Source organism: Mastigoproctus giganteus, chromosome 3 (assembly GCF_048544385.1).
Source record: "Mastigoproctus giganteus isolate SK-2022 chromosome 3, ASM4854438v1, whole genome shotgun sequence".
Lineage (NCBI taxonomy): Eukaryota > Metazoa > Arthropoda > Arachnida > Uropygi > Thelyphonidae > Mastigoproctus > Mastigoproctus giganteus.
The window spans coordinates 138,740,231-138,765,089 of record NC_143577.1 but is presented as its reverse complement, the minus strand read 5'-3'; the positions used below and the strand labels follow the sequence as shown (position 1 = coordinate 138,765,089).

At 38.4% G+C, this 24,859-nt stretch overlaps 1 protein-coding gene across 1 annotated transcript in view; it reads right to left on the bottom strand.

The window, feature by feature from the left end:
- Positions 1–24,859, bottom strand: part of LOC150088287 (cubilin-like) — a 1,623,406-nt gene that overhangs the window by 952,627 nt on the left and 645,920 nt on the right. The window contains exon 21 of the mRNA XM_090370104.1: positions 4,318–4,473. Coding sequence (XP_090226230.1) covers positions 4,318–4,473 — 156 coding nt within the window. The remainder of the gene's footprint in view (positions 1–4,317; positions 4,474–24,859) is intronic.

The following is a 24,859-nucleotide window of genomic DNA, read 5'->3' as shown; positions in this document are numbered from 1 at the left end:
ATTTATACCAATTGTTACATATGAAGCTACAGTATGGTACCACCGAATGACTATAGTGCATGCAAAACGTCAAATTCAGTAAATTCACTGACTTATGCTACTACAAATGACCCAAGCATGCAGAACGACATCAACTGCTGTCCTACAGGCTGCCCCCCCTTGGACCCCCCCATGTCACCTTTAATAAGGAAGCAAAATTCCTCGCTATTCAAACCTGTACCGATACCGATATCAAACAGGAACATAAACGTGTGTGTGGCTAGAATTGATAAACCTGTGGCAAACCCACTGGAATAACTCCATAACTGGTGCACCTACTAAACGTTTTCCTTTCTGAGGTAACATAGATCAACAAACAACGTTCCACTTGGTTCTTCCCTAACGTCTATGCCTTCCTTCCTATTAAATGGCCACGGGTTGTTCAAGAGATGCCTTCTAGAGTTTGGCCTAGTTGAGGATGCCCTCTGTACCTACAGAGAACCTGAAGACTGGGACCATGTGATGCACTCTTGCAATGTATACTTAGACCTAAGAACCCAACTACTCCTAGACCTCCACACTACATCACTTTGGCCAGAAACGAAGTTATTGGAATCTAACAATGCCTTCCGTGCACTGACCAGTTATGCCAACGAGGTCTTTCGTCGTTGCTGACATCACCTCCAACTCTTGGATAACCTGCTCCACACAGCATCATCATTCATACTAACACTTCGAAACAGCGCCCACCTTGTACCACTGATACCCAGCACCGGAAACTTCCAGTCATGAAACTGCAAATTGCGGCCAGCCCTGCCAACGCTGCACCATGATTCTCCATTGTGATGATCCCAGACTCTTTAATTTGAACTTTACCTGTTCTCTTCTCTCTACCCACAGTCCTTCTTCAGGACTCCCACAACTGCACCTAGCACTCTTCCTGCTCTTTTTCACCTGGGGGGGATGCCTACACTCTGTCATCCCTCACTGTCTTCCACTTTCCTGTCTCTTCTCTGCTCTTTCCTTGGCCCTCCTCACTCTCGCTCCTGCAGGAGTGTAGACAGCACATCAGATGTCTTTTAACTCCCTGGTCTGGCTCCTCGTGCCAGTGGACGGATGCTGGGAGGCTCCTTCCTGGTGATCGCACCTCCCAGTAACGAAGAGGCCAGTCAAACAACACAACCCACAGTGCCTCCGTAGCCAGGTGGGCAGGAGCAGCAGTGCGTAGCACACGCTTCTTGATTATACTGAGGTTCGAGCCCATGACCACCAAATAAAGACGATGCGGAAAGGTCAGGAAATGACCACCGCATATCCCCGGAGCAATATGGCCTTTGTTGCTAATGCTCCTAAAAACCAAATAACAACAACACAACCCACACTGACTGGCTTTGCAATGTTAACAGAGTACTTAACGTGGATTTGTGGGAAACCACGGGAACCACATAACAATAACACTATGTCCACTATATCCGACTTCAAACTCACAGAACCAACGTTTTTTCTTCCTCAATTTTTCTGCAAGTTTCTGTTTTATGGAACAACCTCCTATCACACATATTTCCTGAAAATTACAATCTACAGTAATTCAAATCTTATGTGGGGATTTGATTAAAAAAAAATAAACAAACATTTGGAAAATTTTTTTCTTTTCTTATAAAGAAATATTAAAACAGATTTAAGCATTTCTTTGCGTACACTATCCTCAGGGCCGGTGGAGGCGGGCCTGCAGGGCACGCATTGCAGGCGGGCGCCACTACAAGGTGGGCGCTGTTTCGAAGTGTTAGTATGAAGTTTAGTATGTTTGGGGGCATCTGCTTGGCAATGCAGGGGTGCCCATTTCAGCTTTGCAGGCAGGCGACGTCCAGCCTAGCACCCGCCCTGACTGCCCTCATACTTATTTGTTTGCAAATAACTGATTACAGCAAATGCCTGCTTCTTCAAACTGAAAAAAAAATTCTTATATTTTCTTACTATGCGATGCAGAGTGGAACAGAAAATAAAAATAAAATAACAAGTTGCAGTGAAAACAGGTTTAACGTTAAAATACATACAGTAAAGAGAATTACAAAAAGATCTTTTGGACAGTATGTTGCCCTTCAATAGTTTTCTAATGTAAAAGTAATTTTTTTACATTAATGTAAAAGTCTAGGAATATAGAACCTATGTGCATGCAATGGCAGTAATGTATGGTGAACTGCTAATGCAACAATTAGCTGCTAGAAGGTAAAGCTTGTGGCTATGACATATGGGAACACTGTGAATACCAACGTTTGTCAGCAATAAGGATGGGTGCTTCAGTAATAGGATGGACACAACACCATCTGCTTCTGTTAAAGGAAGTATTAGAGCATGAGATGTGCAGTGACTCCAAACAGGCGTAGCACCAGTAATGGTAAGGAAGCATTAGAGCATGAGATGTGCAGTGACTCCAACCAGGCACAGTGCCAGTAATGGTAAGGAAGCATTAGAGCATGAGATGTGCAGTGACTCCAACCGGTGTCGCACCTAGTTCGAGTCACTGCACATCTCGTGCTCTAATACTTTCTTTAACTGAAGCAGAGGATGTCGTGTCCATCCTATTACTGAAGCAACCATCCTTATGGCTGACAAATGTTGGCATTCACAACGTTCCCATATGTCACAGCCCTTGTCTTTACCTTCTATTAGCTAATTGTTGCATCACGCAGTTCACCATACATCGCATGCACATAGGTTCTGCATTCCTAGACTTTTACATTAATGATTATTGAAGTTGATAGCCTAAACAAATTTAAGGCTCAACTGGACAGGTATTTCGAGCGAATGGAGGGGTGAAATGGGAGTGGTGTGTTTTTTTTTTTTTTTTGGCTGATGCTGAATAAGCTTGCTTTCTTGCATCATATGCCTCTATTAATGCTAATGCTAATGATTAAAAAACTGATGAAGGGAAACATACTGTCTGAAAGCTCTTTTTGTATTACTGTTTACTGTACGTATTTTAACATTAAACCTGTTTTAACTGCAACTTGTTATTTTATTTTTATTTCTGTTCCACTCTGTGTCGCATAGTAAGAAAATATAAGAATAATGAATCCAGAGCTTGTAGGCTTTTCAATTATGAAAAAAAAAAGACATCTACATGCAGTACACAAGATAAACGTGTTAACTTTTTTAAAATTTTACTATACATGAAAAATCTTGTGTGCATATTTCGTCTGAAACTTTACAATGTGTTTCTTTGGCATCTTGCCGAAAGACATTATTAATTAGCTTTCACTACAAAAGTAGTGTGAAATAACTACATAAGTGAGAATGACAGTTTATCCCACATTTATATTTTTTGTAATGTAGACTAACACATCTAACTGTTGGTTTCTTAATGAAATTAAGATGAAATTTGCAAATCTTTTTAAAAAATTTAAATTTAAAATAGTTTTATTATTATTATTTTTTTTGTGAAAATAAAAATACAGAGCTGTACAGAGCCATTTACAATACTGAGCTATTGTAAAACGAAACTTTTTTTTTCAACTATATTATGATGTTGAGGAGGAACACAGGTCAAATAAAGAATAAAAGGTGGATTCTCCATCAAAAATCTAGAGAGCTGGAAATGTAATATTAGCACACAAATCTGATCAGTTCACAAACTATCCATAAATCTATTTAGATGTTCATGACACAGTCTTTGTATTCACCTCTCATTGGGTTTTAATAATTGTGTTTGGCAAGGAAGGTAGCCCATATTAATTTATTGACTGGGAAGGGTGGGTTTTGGCTTGAATTTTTAGACTTCCAAATCTATCAGCAAAAGTAGATTTGGAAGTCTAGAAATTCAAGTTAATTTTTTTATGAGTTATAAGAGCTGTCATCTGTTACACTTATTTTTCTTTGAAAATTAAATCTAAATCTTTAATAAGTTTTAAGTTTTCATTAATCTTTATCGCTTCCTACATTGAGAGAGTATCACCACTGAGCCACATCAAAGGCATTGTGTTGGAAATCAAAAACCTTCGGAAAAACACATTTTTAAATTATATTTTTTTTCCCCTTAGGAAAAAATCATTTACTAAGTACTGAAAATCATTTGTAGATATAGGACTGGTATATAACAAATAGAATTCAAAAATCCAAAAATGTTTTTTTCAGAATTAAAAAAAAAGGGGAATAAGTCTGTCGGGACATGCAGTTGTAATAATAAGAATTGATATCACCATCATTGTCAGGTCAAGCAATATTAAAAACACATGCAAACTTCAGAAAATGTGCAGATATTGGTATGCCTCTGATGAAATAGTTGCCAATTCTAATAAAGATAACTAATATATATATATCAATATTTTTCAAAACACTTACTTGAATGTGCAATAACATGGAATCCAGTCTGATTGAAAATGCGGTCTGTTAGAAATGCAAGTTTCATAAGGTTGGATGGGCTCTGAAAATCTATATTTTGAACTCTGCCACATAATGTGTCAAGTAAGTTCCATGTGACCACATCAGAAGTAGAAGCTATAAAATTTAAAAAAAAAAAAATATTTTATACTCTACAACTACAAGGGTGCTATAGGAGTTTACAGTTTTATTGTAACTTGTGGTAGCCAAATATACTAATGCAACAATTATCAATGGGACATGTATTTTTGTGGATATTTATTTTCCACATACAGCATATTTTCCACATACAGTAGACCCTCTACCGACGGTACTGTTATCCAGAAACCTTCTGCACTTAAATTTAATGCAAGTGGAACTTAAGAAACAATAGAAAAAGAGGGTTAGGTTCTAAGATCTATTTCAAAGTTCTATACAAGCTTTTTTTATGAGTTCTAATATTAATATATACAGGGTGTTTCAAAATTATGTATACACACTTTAAAACTTTATATTTAATGAACAATACACACTTTAATTTTCTTAAACTCATTTTGTAGATTAAAAATAGACAATTTTTTTTACAATAATTTCATTTTTGTTTTATTTTACAGATACCTCCAAAATGATGGAGAGTACCCAATTAAGTTTTGAAGAAAGAAAAGCAATTATAAAATGATATTGGAAATATGAAAATGTCAATGAAATTCAGTGTGCTTCGAAATCATGATAGGGAACAAAAGCACCCACAAGTTTAACAATTACTCATTTGGGGGATAAATTTGATGAGCCTGGAATCATTCAGAATATCAATAACTTAGCATATGGAAGGAAGAGGAAATCAAGAAGTAATGAAAACGGTGAAACTGTAAGAATGCAATCTTGAAGCAAGATTGCATTTCTTACAGCTTGAAATGCAATCCTCAAGAAAACCAACAAGACGGAGTTCACAAGAGCCAGGTTTAAACCATACAAGTGTTTTTAGAATGATGAAGGAATTAAAAAATTCAACAAGAAGCAGAAAACATTTCACCTGATTTGTGGATTTCAGCATGTAGATCTGTTGAAGATAGATACCGCACATGCATTAATTCTGATCTATATAATATCGGTGTTTAGATACACCATAGACACTCTTAAAAATATATATATATATATATATTATGCCATGTGCATTTAATTATTTTAATTAATTCTGATGGAGGGCATTTTGAACAATTAAAGTAAAATTTTATTGTTGTAAAAAAATTAATGTTTTTTGTCATCAAGGTATCAAAAAAAATTTACATTTGTATATATTGTTCATTAAATATAAATTTTTAAAGTATGAATACATAATTTCGAAACACCCCGTATTAATTACGTAAAGAAATACAAATTGGAAATGATAAATACCAAAGTTTAGAATAAACAAGTTTATTTACTTAAAAACTAAATATTTGAATACTAATCTTAGATGACATTTGGATACTAATCACAGTCCACTGCCGATGGGCATACTGTGCCAGATGTTTCTGGTTCAGAAACACTGTCTGGTCAACTGAAAATCTCCGGTAGTGTTGCTGTCGGGCTTTCTTCTTCAGTTCAGCCAACATTAGATTATACAGAGCCAGGTGTGCTGTTAACACCTCTTCTCATCTAATTTCCATGAACATAGTTGGTGTCAGGATTCTGCAAAAAATGTGTGCTATCTTGAAACATCCTTAGCACCTTCTGTAGGTTGGAACTGGTTAGAAGTTGCACAAGTGGAACATCATCCTCTTCTTTCTCCTCTTTGTTTTTTGCTTCACACTTTAACACTTCTACAGACAACTCCTCTTTATGACTGTTTACAATTTCCACATTGTTATCAGGCTGAAGGTCATTGAAGTCTTTTCCACCAAGCTGTCTCCCAAGTGCTACCAATTCAGTGATACCTTTCACAACCACTTTTTGGATGTCCACTGTTGACTACTGCATATGAATGCATTCTGGCCATAGTATCTTTCAACAAGCACTCATTGTAGTTTCATGCCAGTCCATATATCATGAATGTTGTTAATTGCATCTATAAGTGTGTAACTTTTCAAAAAGTCATAAAGATATATCTTATGGATTATTAAAGGCTCGAACATTGCATTAAAGGTTCTTTTTAAATATAAGTATTTGAGTGTGCAAATTATGCCTTGAAACATTGGCTGAATCAATGTAGTTGTGTTCAGGGTAAAAAAAAAAAAAAAAAAAAAAGCAACACAACTTTAATGTTTTCATTCGTGGTTTCCAAATGTTGCAAATAACTTGAGGAGTTATCAATTAACAACTGTGTAGGACTGTCTCGTTTGCATTAAATACCTGCTTCAGTGAGTAGCCTTCCCTCGATTAAATTTAGCCATTCAGCAGGATACCAGTTGGTTACAGGCTAATTGGCACTTGCAGCTGTGTCACTAAACTTAAAATAATATAGAGCTTGTGAAACTTGTTGTTGTTGTGGTTGTTGTTATGGTGGTTTAATGGTGCATAAGCTGCTATTGTGCCTATTCATTTATTATATAAAAATTTGAAATTTTTAATCTGTGACAGAAAAAAAAATCTGAAATCAGAAATGATTAAAAAGTCCAGTTTGCCTGAGGAAGTTAAAAAATTCAGATATATTTGCCTTGCCACCAATGAGATTTTCTAGAGTTATTGGTTTACAAAGCTTAACAGCAAGGTTGAAGTTCTGTCTTCTTTATAGTAGGGGCAGTCAATCAGAATATCTTTCATAGTCAGATTTATAGAACAATGTGGACACTGTGGGTACCATCGTAGCCAGGAGCAGCAGTGCATAGCACACGCTTCTTGATTAGACTGGGGTTTGAGCCCGTGACCACTAAATACGGAGGATGTGGAAAGGTCAGGGAAATGACCACCGCATATCCCCGGAGCAATATGGCCTTAGTTGCTAATGCTCATAAAAAAAAAAAAAGGTGGATACTGTGGTGGATCATCTCCTGTGAGTAAATGGAGATGGGTCAGATGGGTATGTCCTATTCTTGCTCTTGAAAGGACTACTTCTTCTCGTCTCGATGCATGGACATTGGAGCGCCAAATTTTTGCCCTCAACCTTGTATTTTACTATTTTTTTTTCTGTTTTCCACTTTTCACATGTCTTAGAATATGCAGGATGGTCACCTTTGCAATTTCGGCAGGTCATTTTTGTGGCTGTACAGTCATTTTGTATGTGATCTGTGGACCCACACTGTAGGAGTGGATGCGGCAAAGTAAATAACCTGCTTTTACAGAGGAAGTTAAGTTGGGTGTATTGAAGATGAGAATAATATTTCTGGTAGAGATAAGTTGATTATCTTTTTTTAATCATTATTCGTCTTGCTTCAATTACGTGTTGTCCTGCAGCTCTTCAGTTATTTCTTCGTCGGTGACATTTAATAGGTCCCAACTGTATATCACACCCTTAGATGAATTTAGGGTTGATTGAGGAGATATTTTTACTGAAATGTCAGCAAAGCTTGTGAGTTGTAACAGCTTCTCGGAATGTCTGTGGTTCGTGGTGTCTACTAATAAGTCTCCTGATTGCAGTCTCTTAATCGCCTTGGGAGATTATAAAATACCCTGCAGATGTTTTTGAATGACAAAGGGAGACAATTTACTCATAGGCTGACTACTAAGTGAGTGGATGATTAAGAACAATGTGCAAGGTTGCTCCATCTGATCAGTATTTTGTCTCTTTGGATCATTCTCAATATCCTGATGGTCTGTGTTACGGACCATATTTGCTCCTTTTAGCCCTTGACAAGAGGACTTATCTGCCAAAGTTTCCGGCCCCACTACAGGGAGGCAGGAGCAGTGCTACTAGGAGACCAAATGGTTAAAGTGTTAGTTGGTTCGTGACCTAGAAATATGGATAAAGAAAGTGGGTTTCCTTTCTATGTTCTTACATGTGGCTTTTCAAGTATAGAACAGTTTTGAAAATAAGTCTATAGAGAAATGTAAAAACTAAAAAATAACTTTAATCACCTTTGAAGAGCATTCCATAAATTGGAGAAATATCGCTTGGTCTTAAAATATGCTTGGCACCCGGGGCCTGAGAAACTCGTCAAACCATTTCTTACTTACTGAAAATGACTGAATTTTGCCATTGTCTTCTTGAGCTTGCAAGTGCTGTAAAGTATTTATGGTCTTTTGCTTGATGATATTTCCATTAACTGGGACGTGCTTTTGATTATTATCTTCTATCCATGTCAACAATAGTGATTCCATATGTACTAACAGTGCTTTATTAGATTGAGTTACCTAATAGCAAGTAGATGATCTCAGAAGATCCTGGATCACCGTGACATGGATTCAACAAGGTCAAAAGCATGCCAGAGTGATACTGGTCCATATTGACTCGACTGCTTTTCATAAATGTTGAAATTGCTGATCTTTACTTAGAAGATCTTGTTCCACCTCCTCTCACAGGTGCACAGTTGGATTGATATCTGGTGAATCTGAAGGCAACTGCAGTAGGCTGAATTCATTCTCATGTTACTGGAATCAGTTCTGTACAATTCTGCCCTTATAAATGACAGATTATCCTCTTGAAAGAATCCTTTTGTAGAGCCATGAAGGAATGTGCCTGGTCATAGACAATTTACAGATAACTCGTAGCATTAAGGTTTTAATCCACTGATATCAAGGGGACCAATCAGAAAAAGATTAGAAAAACTCCCCACACGCTAACACAGCTGTCACCACCAGCCTGCATTATTAACGCCTGGCAGGATGGATCCATACATACACACTGCTTTCACTATATCTTGATCCTCCCATTAGTGTGAATGATTGCAGCCTTTCTCTTACTGTTTGCAAAGTGTTGTCAGCCTTGGTTGACCTCTGGCATAAACGAGCTGTTTCCAACCACATATTGATGTTGGCTGGATGTCCTTTGGTTACTAAACCAATTTCGATACACAAGAGACACAGACATATGTGAAAACCCCAGCAGGGTTGCAATTTCCAAGACTCTAATACCTCTGTTTCTAGCATTGATTACCATGCTATGTTCAAAATAAAATAATTTAAATCCTTTTGTTTTCTCAGTCTCACAATGAATTGCACACATAAAGCATCCTAGTGTATCAACCCACCTTCTTTATATCACATGGTATGGACATGTAATGCTGAAAGAGTGCTCCATTTAATGAAAAGGGTAGGTGCACCTAATAAACTGGCCAATTATATATATATATATATATATAATAGGATATAATGACATTATTGAACTTCTAAGAAAGCAATGACTAACAAGGTAGTGTATAAAAGACACTAAAATTTGCAACTTTGAATGACAACTTATGAATTACAACAATGAATTACTAAATTACAACAATAACTACAAACATATTATTGGTTGTAATTCGGTTCATTTGAACAATCTCATAAATCTCTGCATTTCCAATAATTACGTTTTTGATGGCAAATCTGTATACTGGCAAACCAAAGGTACCCCTACGGGTAGCCTCCTAGCTGTGTCTTAGCTAACCAATATCTATACTGGTCTGAGACCTCTCTACCCTCAGGCATAAAGCTTTACAGATATATTGATGACTTTTAGTATTAAACTACCCTACATTTATACACGACTTTGCTGGTATTTACCCTTCAGAACTTACTCTGGAGAAAACAAATAATAATGACTTTTCAGCCAATTACTTAGACCTAGACATCAATATCAACAGCCCTCATACCACAATCAGCATATACAATAAAAGAGATGCTTTTAACTTAATGCAGTCAGTTTTACCCACTGGCACTCTAACATTTCTACAAAAGTACATGCTAACATAATACTCTCCCAATGCGTCAGAATTGCAACAATATGCAATAACAACAGTCTCTTTTCTGACAATATCAAACCACACCATAATAAATTGTTATGCAATAATTTCCCTGCAGCTTTCCTCTACCATCATTTCAAGAAAGCAATAAATATTATAAAATTCAAAAAACATAAACAACATATTTGCTGTTTGATTTCATATTACTTTCAGACCTGTACATAATATATAGTTATATACCCCCCCCCTAGCCTTTGTCGTGTCTCATGGTGTAGAAAGCTTGTGCCCATGAATTGGCTATCTATGGGGGGGGGGGATATTGTATTTTGTTATGTCCTGCTTGCTGTTTTGCCAAAGTTATTATTTTTATTTAAATTTTTCTTTCTTTGTACATTTCTTCAATAACAATACCAATAAGTCAGTCCTCGTATATCATGATAGTTGTGTTCCTAGAAACCCTCGTGCAATGCAAAATCGTGCAATATAAACAACAGGCCCTATGGGAAAAATAGGGTTAGGTGCCGACCACCCAAGATTGAACACACATTTGTAATCAAAACATTACCAAACACAATACATTATCGTAATAAAATACGTATTTTATTACGACTATTACATAATAAAATATTGCTAATGCTTTTGCTTCTATTGTAAGCAAACTTGTTTTTTGTTTGATTTTCTATCCAAACAGATAACAGCCGTTCCATCTCTTCCAATTCTTTGTGTCTTAATCTAATGGATTTTAATTACACTTTGGGTTGTTCCTGCTATAAAAGTGTTTTTATTTTCTCTGCATTCTTTGTAATTCTCGGCGTTGCCTCATTTAGGCCTGTAGCACGTGCAATATCACATGGTCTTTCATTTCGCTCAAAGTGTTTCACAATTTCATATTTTTTCTCTATCGACAGAGGCGGACTGGCCACAAGCCTTACCGGGGAAACCACGGTAGGTCGGAGGCCGGTGTGATTTTGGCCATAAACGTTAGTATGAGGCCACTACAAATTTTCCCGGGTAAGAATTTTTGACCCAGTCCGCCTCTGTTTATCAATATTGCTTTTCTTTTTCTCAATGAATCTGTAGTGTCTTCACCAGGTGCTTCCTTTTCACACCTTTTAAGTATTTTACTCATGTTAAGGGAATAAAGCACAATTACAAAATGAGGAGGCACGTTTGATACACATAAACAAGGCTGTGCACATGTAGCAACTGAATAAACAACACCGTAAAGGCAGACACAATTCTATTAACACCTCACTAGCTCACATTTTACTAAAGCACATTTCTGGGGGTTACTACCATAAAACAATAAAAACAATTTCCAGTTGCGTTCCTGCTAGTGGAATCTGTTATAAACTGGTAGTAAACTTGATCTAATTGCATTTGGGATAATACCGATAGCTGGAATTTTACGTTATTATGGGGAAATGCGTTTCCCTTCACTGATACAAAAAAAACCTAAATACATTTTCAGAATCTTCTCTTCATTCCTATCGTGTTTGCGTTCGGTTGGGGGTGATTCCGGTCCGACTGCCATTTCTTGTAAACACAAAGGCGAATCATGCATAAGCGAATTCGATTTGTGTTATATACGATATCGTTCCCCTATTTATAAATCGTGTATGATCGAATTCGTGTAGTGTAAACACGTGTTATACGAGGACTGATTGTACTGACTTGAACACATGAGGCATTTTTCCAGTCATCCATCCAGGGACTGACTTTGGCACGGGTTTTGCAACCCCAGACAGCCCAAGCACAACTATATTCCCCTTCTTCCAATTACTTTCTGCTATCCTTAATAATTACAACTTATTTCTCGTGCACGATTAGGCTGGCTGAAAGCAATTTTGTGATGCTATTTCTCTGCAATTGCTCTTTTTTCTTCTTAAGCAAAGTTTAGTGTCTTTTCTACACTACCTTGTTAGTCATTGATTCTCCCTTTGTTGGCAATTTGCCTCATTTAATTGCTTACTTCACCATCACATGGGTATGGTTCACTTTGACCAATTCACACCCCACCTCACTCGGGGTTACTTCAACTGATATAAATATACTGTACAGAGAACTATCGGCTTTCATCTTTGGTCTCTGATGTTGCTCTGTATTTGCCACACTCAGCTAATTTCATTGATTCCGGTCTAAGCATATAGTAAGTTGTCAAAAGCCTGACTTTATTCCTTTATCTTAAATTTACTTTGTTTAAATTTCATTTGCGGCCTTTTTCCTTCATATTTTAATTCAAACTTTCGGTCAATTTTTTCTTTTACAGGATTTAATAGGCATTATTTTAGCATTTTAACTTTACTTTATTTGTGTTTGAATTTTATTCCTTCCTTTTGGTCTCTGTCAGGTCAGCTATGATGTTTCAAATGTATGCTTCAAAACAGAAACAGAGACCGACCTTGCTTATTACAGTGGCTTCTACAGTTTTGGCTGCCGACCCATTGATGAAGTAGCTATACCCTCCTTTCTTGCGTACACTCTGTACTTTAGCATTAGTAGAGGCATATGATGCAAGAAAGCAAGCTTATGCAGCATCAGCCAAAAAAAAAAAAAAAAAACTTCCACTTTACCCCTCCGTTCGTTCGAAATACCTATCCAGCTGAGCCTTAAATTTATTTAGGCTATCAACTTCCACAACAAGGGATGGAAGTCTGTTCCACCAACCAACTACCTGCTGGTTAAAGTCAAATTTCCGCACATCTATCCTACATCTGTCTTTCCTCAATCTGAATTTATGCCCTCTCAGGTGATTATTCTGAGCAAGAGGAAGAATCCCATCAGCATTGAGCATGCTCAAACCATTCAAGGCTTTATACACCTCTGTCAGATCACCTCGCTGGTGCCTAGTCTCCAGACACTGTAATTTGCAAAACTTAAGCCTTTCTTCATAAGAGCACTCCTTTGTTCCATTCACTAATCTTGCCCTTCTCTGTACTCGTTCCAGCACTCTACTTCCTTCTTGAAATGAGGCCTCAAGGTGTGGCCTGACCACTGCCTTATACAAGGGAATAATCACCTCCTTATCCCCGCTAGAAAAATTCCTATATATCATTGACAATACACCATGAGCTACTCTTGCAGCCCGTCTGCACTGCTCAGAGAATTTCATATTTGCCTGCACAACCACCCCCAGGTCCCTTTCATTCTCTACCACTGTCAGTGTAGTACCAGTGTTGATACATTGCTCTGGGGTTGCTGTTTCCCATATGTAGTACTTTACATTTGTCAATGTTAAACTTCAATTGCCACCTCTCAGCCCATCTGCTCAACCTTTCCAGATCCTGTTGCAGCAGCATAGTGTCACTATGCTGACACTACTAACACCATGCTGCTGCAACAGCGTAGTGTCCTTGACAAACCTGCCAACCTTCCAATGTGGCTCAAAAACAGATGCCCACATGGGGTAGTCTGGTAGTTGTTGTTCACGGGGTTTTAAGTGCAATGGCTACTTAGGACATATTGCACTTATGAAAATTATTGTTTATTATTTGTTTTTTTAGGAGCATTAGTAACTAAGGCCATATTGCTCTGGGGATATGCGGTGGCCTTTCTGTATTTCCGTATTTGGTGGTCATGGGCTGAAACTTCAAGAAGCATGTGCTTTGCACTGCTGCTCCTGCCCACCTGGCTATGGAGGCGCCCTTATGAAAGTGGTTCACACTGCCTGTGTTGGTTGATTTAGAAGCAGTTAAAAACATATATACAATCCTATTCATTTTAGGAAGGAGAAGAATTCTGTGAGATTTGATTTTTTGCCTATGATATGGATAAGTGACAAAGTTTCCTTTAAACTTGCCAGAGAACTTTTAGACACTAGTCGAGCATTATTATATAGAGTACATTCCAGAAGTATGTGTTTAACTGTGAGTAGTGTATGACAATGATTACATTGAGGAGGGTTCATTTCCTGACATAAGGAACAGATGGGTTAAATGAGTATGGCTGATTCTGGCTCAGGCTAGAATTACTTCTTGTCTGTTTGCAATGAGGCTGGAAGCCCATAATTTTGATACAGGTTTAAATTTATGAATTTGCACTTGCCATTGTAGAATCCATTAACCTTTACATATACTTTGTATATTCATTTTATAATCTGTGAACGGTACTAGAGAATTCATTGGGGATGAGCTGGATGCATGTTTATCAGGAAATGAAATCTGCAAATTAATTTCATGGTATTCCACTATGGCCTGGGATCCAGCAGAAGATAACCTTTTGCTGATTCTCTCTGAGACATATCAACTGTGATCTGATGAGCTTTAATAACGGGTGAGTAGGTGAGGAAAGTTTTCCTTGGCTAATAAGGAACTTTGCAAGTCTATGTATATCATGTTCCAACTACTACACTCTGTTGGAAGAGATAGAGAAATGGCAGTATCAGGGAGTACCACTGCTCCATCCGATCCACTCTCAGATTTCGATCCATCTGTATATATTTTAGCGAAGTCAGGATAATGTTGGGTAAGCTCAAAATGTGTAGTTGTTGGATGATAATGTTTGATAGAGAGTGTTTTCCCCACTGATGGAAATAATTGTCACAAGATGGCATGATGATAGACCATGGAGGGTCGGGATCTATAGGATCTTGCAAGATTTTATTGAAGTGTACATCCCAATCTTCTACTAGTTGCTTTAGCCTAATACCAGCAGGTTGAACTGTCTGTGGTTTCTATAGAAGGTCACAAACTGCAGATCATAAAATATTGACCAATTAGGATGAATCACCTGACTTTGGACCTTGGTTGCACAGTTCAACAGCAACATCTTTCTTCTGATATTTAGAGGTGGTTCATGGGCTTCAACATACAAACTTTGCACTGGAGATGTTCAGCACTAGTGCTGTTAAGAGCTGAATGTTGAATAGAGTTGAGGCAAGATAAAGCACTCTCCCTAGCAGAATCGAGTTCAGGATGCATATTGTGTCTGGTACAGAAGTGAATGGCAGTAGATTTCTGGTTGGTAGTCTATAACCATGTGTCATCCATGTCAGAATGCAACTGATTGATATTTGTAGCTGGCATTCAATGTAATGCATGTTTTGAGAATGACAGGAGATTGTGAGATTGTCTACGAAAAGGCATGAATCCACAGTTTTCGAATGAGTTCAATTATATGGTTCATTCTTATTGCAAACAAAGTGGCACTGAGAACAGCCCCTTGTGGAATTCCTGCTTCTTGGATAAAGTTCTTAGAGAGGATTCCGAACTTGAAAGGATCTCTGTTGAAGAAAATTTTGGATAAAATACGGTAAATGACCTCCCAGGGCAAGAGAATGTAGATCTTTTAAGATGCTGAAACACCACACAGGTCAAATGCTTTCTCAACGTCAAGACAGAAAATGAGAGGCATTCCATTTTGATGAAAGCATTTCTGATGTGTGTCTCAGCTTTGATCATGAGATCCAATGAAGATCGATTTTCCTGGAATCCAAACTGGTTGTTGTTAATCAAGTTTTGAGAGTCGAGGAACCAAAGTGAGATGGCGATGTAACATTTTCGTGACGGTTTTGCTGAGACAGCTGGTAAGGGATATCGGCCTGTAATGGGTTTTGCAATTGCTAGTACATAAGAATGATGCCAGGAATTTGGGAAGGTATGTTCGGAAAAAATTTGATTGAAAAATATGAGCAGCAAGGAGAGTGATCTTTGATCCAAATTTCGGAGCATTACATAATATCTTAATCCCTTACCAACTCAAGAAACAGTGCTGCTGGCCTTGATCCCATCAGGGCCAGCAGCACTGTTTCTGTTTCTTAAGTTGGTAAGGGATTGCTGCAGCTCAAACATGGTAAATGGTTGATTATAAGATAAAGAAGTGTCAGTTAAATCTAGTCTGGATTTCTCTGTAACTGTTTTAAGTTTTTGAAATGTTTGATCGTAATAGAAGAAGAGGACAACTGAGAAAATACAATTCCCAGTGCATCTGATATTTCTGTAGGAGTAGAAAGCTCCTGCTCATTCCAGTTCAGTAGTGGGGTGGATAAAGGAGGAAATTTACTGTTTAAACATTTTAATTTTTCTCCAGATTAATCTTATATCGGTCTTTTTATTTACTGATGAGGTGAATTTAATTCAGTTTTCTTTTCCGTCTGATAAAACGAGCTTTTGCTTTAAGACGTTTATAATAAGATTGGAGGTGGTTGGATGTTTACGAAAAGGTTCCACGCTTTGTTTTTCCCTTTTTTCGCATTATTTCGGTCTTCATTCCACCAGTAATTTATTTTTCCTTTATTTCTTACTTGATATTGAGGAATGGCAGCAGACACAGCTGTAAGAATTTGATTTGTAATCTGCTTGATAACACTGTTGATGGAACAGGACTGAATGATATAGTTGTCAAATGGTATGAGCGTTTTGTATTTTGTCCAGTGAGCACTTGAAAATTACCATTTAATTGGATTTTCTGTTGGGAAGGAATAGGATGTTTGAATTTCGCAGACTATCGGATAATGGTTGCTGCTATAAGGATCACTCAGAGTTACCCAATCTATACTTGAAGAGAGAGAATTGGGGCAAAAATGGAAAAGCCAATTGGAGATGTTGAACCTGTAGGGCTGCTACTCTTAACACATGTGCTGTTAAGAGTAAACACAGGTGCATACATACTTGCATGTACACAAATACTAGGAGTATAGTTAATAAATTTGATGAGCTTGAAGTTCTACTAAAGACATCAAAGGCAGATATTGTTGGGATATCAGAGATGTGGTGTCACGCAGACATAAGCAGGGCAGAACTGGAATTTGGGGAGTACAATGCGTACAGAACGGATAGAAAGAACAGGAAGGGAGGAGGGGTTATGCTGTTATTTAAGAAACACATAAAATCTAAGGAAGTGCATCCAATTGATGTTGGTGGACAATGCAATGTTGAGTATGTTTGGTGTAACATAAGCACTGAAAAAGGAAAAATGAATGTGTGTTATAGGCCTAATTAATCTAATGAGTATAATGAAAATTGGGCAGAGAAAAGGCCAGCAAATCAGAATGTCTTATAATGGGGGATTTTAACTTTCCAGATATTGACTGAAACTTGTGGTGTGCATTGGTCACTCACACACTAACAGGACTTTTGTGGATTTATTGGATGACTGTTTTCTACAGCAACATGTTCAAGAGGCAACCAGAGGGAGTAATACTCTTGATCTGATTATCAGCAGTGATTATTTGCAGATAAAGGAACCACTGGGTGACAGTGATCACAATGTACCGATGTGGGAATTACTTAAACATGTAACTACCATCAAGGCTAAAGGCATAGGCTTTTTCTTTCGTAAAGGTGACTACAGGGTCTCAGACAGTTTTTAAATTCTGTACAGTGGGATCAACTGATTATGTTACCAACATTGAATTCTAAATAGGAAGCCTTCAGGGACTTAATTTTGGAGGCAACTACCAAGTATTTATTTTAAACTAAGAAATACTATTCAAATTTTAGGCCTAAATGGATGTCAGATGAATTAATGAAGCTCATGGCAAATAATAAAAATGCATGGAATGCATATAAATTATCAGGTGACAGAGAAGCTTATGGCAGATATAAGCTAGTCTGTAATCAAGTCACAAAGGAGGTAGGCAGGTGGAGGCAGATTACGAGAAATCTTTGGCAAAGGATGCAAAGAAAAACAGCAAAGAGTTCGTTACTTATGTTAACTCTTGAACGAAAGGGATGAATCAGATTGGACCACTTAACATAGATGGGTTGACTATTGAGGAGCATGCTCAGGTAGCTGATGAACTGAATGAGTATTTTGCATCTACATTCACACATGAGGAGTTATTCAATGAGGGGAGTGCCAAACGTTTATCAAACTCTAACAGGGAGCTAAGTGATTTTGTAATAACTGAGAGCAAAGTGGAGGAGAAATTGTTGAAACTAAACATCAAAAAGGCACCTTGGGTGAATGGGATCTATCCGGTTATATTAAAGGAGGCAGCAAAGAAAGTAAGCAACCCCTTTAGCCATAATTATGAGAGCTTCCTTGGACTCAGAGAAAGTCCCCCATGGACTGGAGGCGTGCAAATGTATATGTTACCCAATCTATACTTGAAGAGAGGATTGGGGCAAAAATGGAAAAGCCAATTGCAGATGTTGAACCTGCAGGGAGATGGAACTCACAAAAGGGGTTCAAAAAGTGACACAAGTAACTATAGACCTGTTAGTTTAACTTGTGTTCTGGGGAAAATAATGGAATCACTGGTTAAAGAAGCATTGCAGGATCATCTAGACAAGACTGCAGTAATAGTTAAGACACAGCATGGAACTGTTAAAGGGAGGTCTTGTCTGACCAATTTCATTGGATACCATGATGTGGTCACAAAGGAACTGAATGCCAAAAATATAATTCTGATATCATATACTGGGATTTCAGGAAAGATTTTGATACTGTTGCACATGGAAGACTGCTGTACAAATTGGAGAGGTATGGCATCAAGGGGGGGGGGGCTTAGAGGGGAACAGGTATCCTGTGTGTTATCAGACACTCAGCCTAAAACACTGATGGATCCAATATCTCTCTATTACAGAAGATTTAGGAGAAGTCCGGATGGCCTGCCTCCCTAAAATCCACTCATGCACACCTTCTCGATGGTAAGCCCTGTTACGTCACTTAGGTGGCAACGAACGTGTATAGTGGTTCTCTTCAAGGCGCCTGGTCAGCGTGAAGAGGAAAAGACCAAACCCTCCAGCAATGAGAGCACAACAATACAAATGGCCCTCAGTCCCCAGCAGCTTTCACTCTCCCTCTTACGGCAGCGAGAGGATCAGAGTGGAAGCAGAGGGCTAAGAATCTCTGGGTACGACCAGGCTGCTATGCACGGAAATTGAACTTGGCCTGTTATAACGTACGATCACTCATCGGTGAAGACAGGATATTAGAGCTGGAAAAGGAATTAGAAAATGTGAATTGGGATATCATTGGTTTGGCTGAAACAAGAAGAAGAAATGAATCACTTATAAGTTTATCAAGGGGAAATCTGCTGTACACCAATGGAAACAGTGAAAGGAGTGAAGGTGGAGTTGGGTTTCTGGTCCATAAAGATTCTAAAAACAACATTTTGGAATTCAAAAGTACATCACCAAGGGTGTCAAGACTAATATTCAAGATTTCTAAGAGGTACAAGCTAAAGATTATAATGATTTATGCACCAACATCGAGCCATGATGATGAAGAGGTTGAAGAAATGTACGCCGAAATTGAGAGGCTTCTAGATGAGCAGAAACCCACTACACTATTATTATGGGGGACTTCAATGCTAAGGTTGGAAAAAGGCAAACCAGCGCAGAAAGAGGAACTATAGGAAATTTTGGAATTGGTGAAAGAAATAAAAGAGGTGAAAGACTTGTGGAATTTGCAGAATCTCAAGGACTGTCAGTAATCAACACTTTTTTCAAGAGAAGGGTGAACAGAAAGTGGACATGGAAAAGTCCAAATGGATTAACAACTAATGAAATCGACTTCATCCTCACTAACAGAAGATATATTGTGAATGATGTTACCGTCCTGAATAAGGTAAATGTTGGAAGTGATCACAGAATGGTAAGATGTACACTTGATATAGATGTAGGAAAGGAAAGGAAAAAACTGACTCGAGTAAATAATACAAAGGTCTTTGATATAACAGAAGAGGAGAAAAAGCAGTATGTACTGGAACTTAAGAACAAGTTTGAGCTTCTACAGACTGCTCAGGACCAAGATATCGACGAGGAATATTACAACTTTCTGAAAGTGATAAAGCCCAAGAAACCTATAGGGAAACAGAAATACAAAGAACAAAAAATTAGTCAAGAAAAACTGGTCATGATGAACCGAAGACGACAAATGAAGAGCAAGAAAAACACTGACAGGGAGAAAATTGAGAATAATGAGTTATGCAAAGTCATTAGAAAGAGACTCAGAGAGGACATAAGAAGATTTAACACAAGAAAAGTAGAACAAGCATTAAGGGAAAACAAAGGATTTAAATCAGCAGCCATGAGCAGTAATACAGAAAGACAAATGATACTGAAACTGAAGAATAGCGATGGTGTACTTATAAACAGCAGAGAAGGCATAATTCAAATAGCAGAAGACTACTATAAAGAATTATACAAGGAGCGAGGGAATGATGCCAGCAGTGAGGAAGATGGATTGCAAAGTAGCAACACATACGACATACCCGATATTCTTCCTGATGAGGTAGAACATGCATTGAAGACAATGAAGAATCGGAAAGCCCAGGGGGAAGATGAAGTTACTGTAGAGTTGTTAAAATTGGGAGAAAGAGACATAACAAAAAAATTGGCAAGGCTCTTCACAAAGTGCATTAGAAAAGGTGTGATGCCTAAGCAGTGGAATAATGCAATCATAGTTTTGCTGCATAAGAAAGGAGATAAATCAGAAATTGGAAATTATAGACCAATTAGCTTGTTATCCCACATCTACAAGTTGTTCACAAGGGTCATTACTAAAAGATTAGAAAGAATACTTGATGAGAATCAACCAAAAGAGCAAGCTGGCTTTAGGACAGGATTCTCAACTATGGATCTCCTTCACGTAATATCACAGCTAATGGGGAAAGCAAATGAATATAAATCACCATTATGCCTGGCATTTGTGGATTATGAAAAGGCATTTGACTCCATACAGCATAAGGCAATGTTTCGGGCACTGGAAAGACAAGGCATAGATACTCCATATATTATGATTTTGAAGAAAATATATGAGAGTGCTACATCCTTTATTAGACTAGACAAAGACAGTAGCAAATTTAAAATTGAGAAAGGAGTTCGACAAGGAGACACAATATCTCCGAAGCTGTTTACTGCTGCCCTTGAGGAAGCTTTCAGAAGATTAGACTGGTCACAGAAAGGAGTCAACGTGAACGGAGAGTACCTAAACCATTTACGATTTGCAGATGACATTGTGGTCATAAGCCACGATCCCAAAGAATTAGAGGAAAATCATAGTTAGTAAGGATTTTGGACTAAAGATGAATATGGCTAAAACAAAAGTAATGATGAACAAGTATGCCACGGAAAGGGAAATAATGATTTAAGGAGCAGTAATTGAAAAGGTGGAGTCATATACTTATCTGGGACAAGTTATTAGCTGTAATAATGATAAATGGCTGGAAGTCAAGAGAAGAATAAATTTTGGATGGATAGCATTCAGGAAATATAGTCACATACTGAAGAGCAATATCCCAGTTTGTCTGAAACGTAAAATAATGAATCAATGTATACTCCCCACCATGACTTATGGAAGTGAAACTTGGGCACTCACCAAAAGAATGGAAGAGAAGCTAAGAATTACACAGCGAAGAATGGAACAAATTATATTGGGAATCAGACTGTTAGATAAGAAGAGAAACACATGGATTAGGCAGCAAACTCAAGTAAAGGACATTCTTATCAAAACTAAAGAACTAAAATGGTCTTGGGCAGGACACATAGCTCGAAGACATGATGACAGATGGACTAAGAAAATAACAGAATGGTACCCAAGAGGAGCTAGAAGAAAACCTGGAAGACAAAGGCGGAGATGGATAGATGAAATTCATGAGTTTTTGAGTAGTAACTGGATGGTCAGTGCTCAAAACAGAAGGAACTGGAAAGTTGCTGGAGAGGCCTTCATCCTGCAGTGGATTGAAAATGGCTGATGATGATGATGATGATGATGGCATCAAGGGTAAGCTGCTACAATGGATAAAGGAATTGTTGAGTGGGAGATAACAGAGTGTGGTAATCAATGGACACTGCTCTTCGTTGTCAAATGTTATTAGTGGAGTTCTTCAGAGTTTGGTGTTGGGCCCATTATTGTTTTGTATATTTATCAATGATACTGATGAAGGTACATCAAGGTTTAATGTCCAAGTTTGCAGATGATACTTTACTGTTATTAACGACAGTAAAGACAGTATGCTAATCCAACTGGATCTAGATAAGTTGGGCCAATGGGCTGAGAAAGGGCAACTGAAGTTTAACATTGACAAATGCAAAGTAGTGCATATGGGTAGCAATAGCCAAAGAGAAAAGTACCAACTCTGTGCTACTACAATCAGGGAAGTGGAATGTGAAAAAGACCTGGGGATAACTGTGCAGTCAAACATGAAGTTTGATGTGCAGTGCAGATGGGCTGCCATGGCAGGTCACGGAGTCTTGTCAATGATATATAGGAATTTTGCTAGCAGGGTCAGGGAGGTGATTATCCCGTTATACAAGACAATGGTCAGGTGACAAGTAGAGTAGTGTGTACAGGGCTGAAGGCCTTATTTTAGGAAGGATGTAGAGTTGCTAGAACAAGTACAAAGAAGGGCAAAAAGATTGGTTAGGGGAACAAAGGGATGCTCTTACCAAGAAAGGCTTAAGTTCTGCAAACTGCAATGCCTGGAGACTAGGCATCGGCGAGGTGATCTGATAGAGGTGTATAAGGCCTTGAATGGGTTGAGCAAGCTGAATGCTGATGGGATTCTTCCTCTTGCTCAGACTAAGAACCTGAGGGGGCACATATTCAAATTAAGGAAAGACAGTTAGCATTAGCATTAGCATTAGTAGAGGCATTTGATGCAAGAAAGCAAGCTTATGCAGCATCAGCCAAAAAAAAAAAAAAAAAAAAGTAACATAAATAAATAAAAATAACCACTTCCACTTTACCCCTCTGTTCGTTCGAAATACCTGTCCAGCTGAGCCTTAAACTTATTTAGGCTATCAACTTCCACGACAAGGGATGGAAGTCTGTTCCACCCACCAACCACCCGCTGGCTAAAGGCAAATTTCCGCACATCTATCCTACATCTGTCTTTCCTCAATTTGAATTTATGCCCTCTCAGGTGATTTTTCTGAGCTAGAGGAAGAATCCCATCAGCATTGAGCATGCTCAAACCATTCAAGGCTTTGTACACCTCTATCAGATCACCCCGCTGGTGCCTAGTTTCCAGACACTGTAATTTGCAAAACTTAAGCCTTTCTTCGTAAGAGAACCCCTTTGTCCCATTCACCAATCTAGTTGCCCTTCTCTGTACTCGTTCCAGCAGCTCTACATCCTTCCTGAAATGAGGCCTCCAGGCCTGTATACAGTACTCTAGGTGTGGCCTGACCATTGCCTTATACAAGGGAATAATCACCTCCTTATCCCTGCTAGAAAAATTCCTATATATCATTGACAATACACCATGAGCTACTCTTGCAGCTCGTCTGCACTGCTCAGAGAACTTCATATCTGCCTGCACCACCACCCCCAGGTCCCTTTCATTCTCTACCACTGTCAGTGTAGTACCACAGAGTTGATACGTTGCTCTGGGGTTGCTGTTTCCCATATGTAGTACTTTACATTTGTCAATGTTAAACTTCATTTGCCACCTCGAAGCCCATCTGCTCAACCTTTCCAAATCCTGTTGCAGCAGCATAGTGTCAGTAGTGTCCTTGACAACCCTGCCAACCTTCGTATCGTCTGCAAACTTGGACATTAAGCCTGATATACCATCATCAATATCATTTATAAATACAGAAAACAATAAAGGCCCCAATACTGAACCCTGAGGGACTCCACTAATAACATTAGTCCACGATGAGCAGTGTCCATTGATTACCACTCTCTGTCTTCTCCCCCTCAACCACCCCTTTATCCATAGCAGCAACTTGCCTCCAATGCCACACTGCTCCAATTTGTGTAGCAGTCTTCCATGTGCAACAGTATCAAAAGCCTTTCTAAGATCCCAGTATATAATATCAAAGTTATTCCCTGCATCCAGTTCTTTTGTGACTGCATCATAGTATCCAATCAAATTGGTCAGGCAAGACTTCCCCTTAACAAAACCATGCTGTGTCCTAGCTATAACTGAAGTCTTGTCTAGATGATCCTGCAGTGCTTCTTTCACCAGTGCCTCCATTAATTTTCCGGGAACAGAAGTTAAACTCACAGGTCTATAATTACTTGTGTCAGCCTTTGATCCCCCTTTGTGAATTGGGGTCACATTTGCACATCTCCAGTCAATGGGTACCTCCCCTGAGTCCAAGGAAGCTCTCATAATTATGGCTAAGGGTTTGCTTACCTCCTTTGCTGCCTCCTTTAATATAACTGGATAGATCCCATCCACCCCAGGTGCCTTTCTTGTGTTTATCTTCAACAATTTCTCCTCCACTTTGCTCTCAGTTATTACAAGATTCTCTAGCTTACTGCTAGAGTTGAATACACCTCTGGCATTCCCCTCGCTGAATAACTCCTCATGTGTGAATGTCGATGCAAAATATTCATTTAGTTTGTTAGCTACCCGAGCAGGGTCATCAACAGTTGACCCATCGATCTCAAGTGGACCAATCTGATTCATCCCCTTCCTTCTAGAGTTTACATAAGTAAAGAACTCTTTGCTGTTTTTCTTCGCATCCCTTGCCAAGGATCTCTCGTAATCTGCCTTCGCCTGCCTAACCTCCTTTGTAACTTGGTTACAGATCAACTTGTATCTATCATAGGCGTCCGTGTCACGTGTTAATTTGTATGTATCCCATGCATTTTTCTTCTCTGCCATATGCCTCATTAGTTCATCTGACAACCATTTAGGCCTAAACCTTGAACAATATTTCTTAGTTGGTATGTAAAGCCTAGTAGCTTCCACGATAAGTTCTTTGAATGCTTCCCATTTTGAATTTGCTGTTGGCAATATCATCAGTTGATCCCACTGTATAGAATTTAAATACTGTCTCAGTCCATTGTAGTCGCCTTTACGAAAGCAATACCCCTTCCCTTTACCC